Source organism: Triticum urartu, chromosome 5A (genome assembly GCF_056163025.1).
Source record: "Triticum urartu cultivar PI428250 chromosome 5A, HENAU_Tu73, whole genome shotgun sequence".
Classification (NCBI taxonomy): domain Eukaryota; kingdom Viridiplantae; phylum Streptophyta; class Magnoliopsida; order Poales; family Poaceae; genus Triticum; species Triticum urartu.
Window position 1 is genome coordinate 5,473,890 of NC_141877.1, and position 7,405 is coordinate 5,481,294.

Here is a 7,405-nt window from a genome sequence, read left to right on the forward strand (position 1 = left end):
ATAATAAAGCCCAATAATGTCCAAAACAGGATATAATATAGCATGAAACAATCAAAAATTATAGATACGTTGGAGACGTATCACTGGCCACACCTTCGACCTTATAACTATCACAAACTCGAGTTTCGATCAAAAAATATGTGTTTCTTGGGTATAGTTCCCTTCATAAAGGGTATAAGTGTTTATATATCCCGTGACGTTATCTTTAATGAGAACCTTTATCCCTTTTCTAATTTTCCCGCATGACAAACTCCATCTAGCAACTCTGATACTCCATCGCTTCCTTCGTCTGACAAATTTATAGATGTTGCATACTCTCCTTTTTTGCTTCCTAACTATGGCATAGTTATTGGGCGAGGTGCACAGCTAGAGTTGCTAGATGATACAGCAGCTCACGATGATTACAGGCAAGCAATTCAGACCAATGCATCAAGCGATACTCACGTGCATGCGCGAGACGTTGATTGCATGCAGCGCCATGCAACGGCGGCTCGGTCCGAGCCGGATCCAGCCGAACGACACGCCGAGCCGGAGCCGCGCGTATGTTACTACCTCTATAATGAGGAGTAACATATGTATGGTAACATGCAACACTTCATTTATTAGAATATAGACACATCATGCCTTGATACGTGTGATGTTATTCATACTATTAGGCCCCTCCCAATGCTACACCTTATACAGGTGCTAAGCCTTCCACGTAGGTAAAAAATCTGATGTGACATGTTATTTAAGAGGAGAGAGATGGGTGTTGTGACCCCAAGAAGAAACAATGTTAAGCGTGTGAACCTAGGCAAAACATTTAAAGGAAAGAAACCCACCAATACATGAAGAGTTTTAGTTGCTAAATCATTAAATGAAGCAAGCTTAGCAACCATAAGCTAAGCAACTATGCATTGGGGAGTATAGTTGCTAAGCTATTTAATGTGCTTAGCACCTCATCTAAGCACCCATGCATTGGGAGCAACCTTAGTAACTAGCTATGTCACCACTTTCCTCTCTTTCTTCATTTATTGCTTGCCACATCATCCATTTTATCTAGATATGTGTGATGCCACTACCTATGTTGCTCCCACTGTGGGTAGTCTGACTCACCAGCGCTAGAGACCGAGCCGAGCTCCACAACGCCACTGACGCTTGCGACTGACCATGTCGTTGTTGTGCCTGTGTCGCCTGTGTTGGCATCTTATGGACCGTTATCGCCCGTCCAGCCGACGACCCCTGCTGTTACTCAACGGGTGCATACGCATAGTCAAAGCGGCATTTTCCAACCGAAGCAACAAACTGATGGTACTATTGCTTGGCTGGCAACTTCCATGGCGCAGGCTGCATCTGATCCGACGTCCGAACCTCGACATTTTCAAGCAGCTATGACCATACCTCACTGGCGAAATGCAATGGAACAGGAGTTCCTCGCACTTCAGAGAAATGAGATCTGGAAACTTGTTCCTCCTCCTTCAGGGGTAAATATGATTGATTCTAAATGGATATTTAAAGTAAAAAAAGCATGCTAATGACTCTGTTGAACGCTAAAAGGCGTGACTGGTTGCCAAAGGGTTTAAACAACGATATGGGCTTGATTACGAAGGCACTTTCAGTCCTGTCATCAAGCCTACCACTATTCGTCTTCTTCTCTCCTTGGCAGTTACTCGTGGTTGGTCTCTTCGATAATTGGATGTCCAGAATGCATTCCTTCATGGTGTCCTAGAGGAAGAGGTTTATATGCGATAACCTCCTGGTTTTGTTGATTCAGATCGTTCACATCATCTTTGTCGGCTCCATAAAGCAATTTATGGTCTCAAACAAGCCCCCCGTGCTTGGCATGCTCGTCTTGGTTCTGCTCTTCGGTCGCATAAATTTGTTCCCTCTACTGTAGACACGTCTATGTTTCTTCTACAGCGCCCTGGGCTCGCGATGTACCTATTGGTTTATGTTGATGATATTATTCTCATCCGTTCTTCACCTACTACAGTTGATAAACTCATACTAAGTCTTCGACATGACTTTGCTGTTAAGGATCTTGGTCCTCTTCACTATTTTCTCGGAATAGAAGTGACTTATATTGCTGCTGGTCTCTCACTCACTCAGAAGAAATATTCTTTGGACCTTCTCCGGCGTGCGGGCATGCTGAAGTGTAAACCTGTCACCACACCCATGACTGTACCGAGAAGCTCTGTGCTGATGTTGGTGTTCTCCTCTCGCCTGGTGATGCTACAGAGTATCGCAGTATTGTTGGTGGGCCACATTATCTTACTATTACTCGACCGGATCTTTCCTTTGCAGTTAACCGTGTCTGCCAGTATCTTCATGAGCCTCGTGACAAACTTCTAGAGTCAAATGCATCCTGCGTTATGTTCGTCTCACTGCCTCCTTCGGTTTGCATCTTCGACCGACCACTTCTAGAGTGTTGTCTGCTTTCTCTGATGCGGGCTGGGCAGGGAGTCCTAATGATCGGCGATCTACGGGGATATGTTGTGTTCTTTGGTTCCAATTTGATCTCCTGAAATGCTCGCAAGCAAGCCACAGTTTCTCATAGTAGTACAGAAGCTGAGTACAAAGTTGTTGCTAATGCTACTGCCGAACTCATTTGGTTACAGTCTTTGCTGCGAGAATTGGGCATTCCTCAAGACGTACCCCAAGTTCTATCGTGTGATAATATTGGAGCTACATATCTTTCATGAAATCCTGTCTTCCACGCAAGGACGAAGCACATCGAAGTTGACTTTCACTTTCTGAGGGAACAGGTTGCACAAAAGCTACTACAAATCAAGAATCAAGTTCATCTCATCGAAAGATCAACTTGCGGACATTTTCACTAAGCCGTTGTCACTTCCCTTGTTTGAAGTTTGTCGGCGCAATCTCAACCTTCTTAATACCGGTTAAAATTGAGGGAGGATGTTAGAATCCATGTTGTATACGTTTGTAGATACATATTTGTATCTACCTTGTACATGTAATAGCTACTGCTATATACTGAGAAGCAGCGCACCCTACTGGGATTGTGCGAGACCCTCCATCAATTAGGTACGTCTCATAGCTGGCTAGCTCTCTTCTTGCTAATGTAACGCTGGAGATTTGTGTGTGTATGTGTTTATATACAGTTCTTGAGTTCTGGGTGCTGATTTACTTAAGTTGACTATCAAAGCTGGGTAACTTCATGCGCGCATGGAAAAAATGCAGAACTTTGTTGCTTAATCAATTACTTAATAGGTGGAAGGGCAAATCCAGATTTGGGTTGCTTAATCAATTAATTAATGAAGGAGCAGGGTAAGTTCCGATTGCTAATTGCCTGTTCTGTCACTGTCATGCGCAGTGAAACGTGTTAGCATTTCGGTGTCACGTTTAGGTTTAAGGACGAGTCTAGCGAGCAGCCGTTGGCTCCCTAGCGCTTCACAGCGGCCGTTTATCAATGGAAAGTGTTTGTCCCTTTGTCCTGATTAGAAAAGATTCCTCTGGTCTCAACTAGTTAAACAGAAAATATCCAACCAACATGCATATTAAATGGTCCACATGCATTGGCTGCATCTTTTTTTGCTGCATGGACTTGGATGGCTTTGTACCATTTGATTCATGATTTACAAATTTTAGAATACCATAACTTTTAAACCGCGAATCAAATTAAGATCCGTTTTTACTGTTGGAACCCTCATGACGTGCTTTTCAAAACTAGATCCCGCATGGATATGTTTCGATGAATTTTTTGTGCAACTTAGTCCCTTGTTTTGTGCAACTACTAGTAGTCGATGGGCAACTGGCTGACCGTGGATGTGCAACTTTTCGCCTACCCCATTGACGTGCAGTTTTCACTGATGTCACCTCCACCTTCTCGAACTACCCCTTCTAATGAGATGTGCAACTTCGTCTGTTGCTCAGGCCAACTCCCTAGTAATTGATGTGCAACTTTTTCCTTTTCCGTGGATGTGCTTTCACTGTTTGTTGCATTTGCCAACTTTCTAGTACTGGATGTACAACTTCGGATACTGCAACGGCCAACTATCTAGCAGTGATGTGCAACTTTTCATCGTACCCCATGGATGTGTAATTTTCTCTTCTAGCAACCGGTTCGAACCACCCTTGCTAGTAAGATTTGCAACTTTAGCGCCCTATCTATATGCAACTTTTCACTATCCTCGTGAATGTGGAATTTTCACCATCCAACTATCCCCTGCCTGTGAGATGTGCAACTTCGTATGTTTACTTGGCCAACTGCCTAGAAAACTGTGCAACTCCGTTTGTTCCCCCACCAACCAAAAATGCATATCCACAAATAGGGAGGGGAAAGAGTTGCACATCGACTAATAGATAGTTGGCTTGAACAACATACTAAGTTGCGCATATCGCTGGTAGGGAAGGTGGGGCAGGGTGTGCCAACAGTAGGCATCCATAAGTAGGTAGGAGAGGTTTGCACATCTACTACTAGGTAGTTGACTAGGACAGTAGACTAGTTGCACATCACAAAAGTCGATTGTTAGTTGCTATGTTATAGCCTCATCACTGGTTGGATCATACATCTCTAAAATTGATTTTGAAAAAAGTTGCACCATGCAGTACTAAAGTTGCACCATCAATACTAAAGGTTGCACAATATAGCCCCCAAAATTGGCATCGAAAAAATTTCGTCAAAACATACTCATGCGGGATCTAGTTTCAAAGATCTCGTCACGAGGATTCCGACAATGAAAACAAATTTGAATTCCGACGCGCTGTTAGAAAGATATGCTTTTTTGAATTTTTGAGAACCCAAAATGAATGTATGTGAATCTGTTTGTTCCCATACTAAAGGGGCAGTGTGACGCATTTAATGCCATGGTCACATGCACTAGCAGACAAAAAAATTTAAGCACATGCATGTGCTATGAGTCAGGCCGCTCGTTTTGTCTAAAAAGTGCGCGTGCACTTTACAAAATTTGGGTAGGTTTAATTCCCTATAGAAAAACGTGTTAGCATTTCGGTGTAGGTAAAGTGAATGGGTCTTGTTAGTATTTTGTATAGTTTTACCGGAAATATTACAAATGAGAGATGAAACAAATATCTATATTGGTAAGAGGGCACATATTACAATTTACAAATGAGAGATGCAACACAAATATTTTAGTTGAGAGGTTTATATTTTTTGTAAACAAACACTGCATTTTTCTTTTGTACAAGGGGCACTAGTGAACAAGCTAGTTCCTTTTTTTTTTCTTTTGCCTCCTTTCTTGATGTAACTTCACTTGTCACCTTCCTTGATGTCTCCATTGGCTTCCTTTGGTGCTTTGTCCTTCCCTTTGTTTTCCTCATTGACTTTCTTCACCTCCGCCTCCTCTTTCTCCTTGGCTTTCTTTGCTTCAGCCTCCTTGGCCTCTTCTTCCTCCTTCGCCTTGGCAGCTGCTGCTGCCGCATCTTCCTTGGCCTGCTTGAGTGCCTTGACGAGGCCCGACAAACACAAATCAGGGTCCCTCTTTTTCTTCTTCGACATTGGCATCAGGTTCTCTGCAACATCGGCGGGTGACATGTCGGTTTCCTCGAGCAGCTGCTGAATTTCTCCAAACAACTCATGCTTGATGATATCTAAGTAGTTCTTGGCGAGGACCTTGAAGCCCTCGAATCGGCAGTATGACATCTCGATGTGCTTGTCCATTCTTCCTCGACGGATCAGCGCCGGATCGAGCTTCTCCTTGTGGTTAGTGGTGAAGATGATGATCCGCTCACCCCCGCAAGCAGACCAAAGTCCATCAATGAAGTTGAGGAGGCCCGAGAGTGTCACCTTGGTGGCGTCGTCCTTCTCTGGATCCATCGGTAGCTTGGGTTTGCCATCATCGTCGGAGTCCTTGTCACTAGAGGCCTTCTTGTCCTTGCGGCGTTTTCCGGTGAGGTCGATCGAGCAGTCGATGTCCTCTATGACTATGATGGACTTGCCCGTGGTCTCAATGAAGAGCTTCCGCAGCTCGGTGTTGTTCTTGACAGCAGAGAGCTCGAGATCGTAGACGTCGTAGTCAAGGAAGTTGGCCATAGCGGCGATCATGGTGGACTTGCCAGTGCCGGGCGGTCCATAAAGGAGGTACCCGCGCTTCCACGCCTTGCCGACCTTTGCATAGTAGTCCTTGCTCTCCTGGAACGCCATGAGGTCGTCAACGATGGCCTCCTTCTCATCGGGGTGCATGGCGAGCGTGTCGAAAGTGGCAGGGTGCTCGAAGGCGACGTGGCTCCAGACGCTCTTGCTGCTGTAGGGGTTCCAGTTGCGGCTGGCGTTGTTGGTGAAGAGACGGCGCTGGCGGTTCTTGACGGTGACGGCACGGCCCTCACCAAGCACGAAGGGCAGGTAGGAGTCGACGACGAGGTCGCGGTGCCGCCTGTGGAAGACGACCTGGTAGAAGCGCCGCTCGTCCTCGCCGGGGTAGATGCTGATGACGTTGGCCTTGGACTGCCGCTTGGAGGCGTACCACCAGATGGTTGTCCCGGAGAAGTCGTCAGTAACCTCCTCGTGGTCGTCGACGGTGACCCGGAGGTTCTTGCTGTCCTTGACGAGCTCGGCCTTGAGCTTGCGTGCGCGGCGGGCGCAGGCGTCGCTGAGGTAGGCCTCGACGGCGAGGAAGAAGTCGCTGCGCTGGAAGCGCTCCGCGCCGTACTCGGAGATGGTGATCTGCAGATAGGGGTTGAAGCAGGCGGCGAGCTTGGCGGCCCAGGCGGTGAGATAGAGGCGGAAGGTGGGGGGCACGTATTTCTGCACCACGGGCCAGAGGAAGATGACGGTCGCCGCCGCTGACCCGAACCCTGCCCACCTCTCCACCATCATCGCCACCATGGCTGGGCCTGGACCTGGACCAGAGGAAGATGATGCTGTGCGTCTTTGGGCGGCCTTGCCTTGATGGAAAGCTGTAGGTCGACCAGGACGCACATATATATACTGCCAATGATTCATGCGGTAATCTGCTTAGGTTGAAGCTGAGCAGCGTATAGTCGTCGTCGTCGTCGTCGCCGTCTGCCTTGGAGCAGGTGAGGAGGAGCTGTCGGAGGCGAGAAGAAGCGGCGAGCGAGCGTCATGGAACAGTCCAAGGAAACGGAGTTACTTAACTCTGAAGGCAGTGGCAAATGCGGAATTGGCTCGTTCAGTCTCTACTTTGTGGCCAAATGCCAAGATGATGCTCCGATTGTTGATTGCAAAAATCTCCGTCGCTGTTTTTAGCTCATGGATTGCATCTCTTGAGACTGACAGCCGAGTATAGAACAGAGACGAGGTAGACCGGCCGGTGACTTGTTCAGTCGTCGCCAATTCGAAGCATGCGTGACGGCATGGTGTTGCGTTGGTGAGTGCTGAGGATGCATGACGCCATGTAATATTTATTGAGCAGTGCTATCGTGCAGCACTTGGGCAAAAGAAGGCCATGTTGGACGATAGTTAATGCACGATTTCTGGATGATGGTT

The 7,405-nt window shown here is 46.8% G+C and overlaps 1 protein-coding gene across 1 annotated transcript; it reads right to left on the reverse strand.

The window, feature by feature from the left end:
• Positions 1–5,020: 5,020 nt before the first annotated feature.
• On the reverse strand, positions 5,021–6,905 carry LOC125506729 (AAA-ATPase ASD, mitochondrial). Its single transcript, XM_048671466.2, has one exon. The coding sequence runs from the start codon at positions 6,899–6,901 to the stop codon at positions 5,210–5,212; it is 1,692 nt and encodes a 563-aa protein (XP_048527423.1). The 5' UTR covers positions 6,902–6,905; the 3' UTR covers positions 5,021–5,209.
• Between the last annotated feature and the right edge of the window lie 500 nt (positions 6,906–7,405).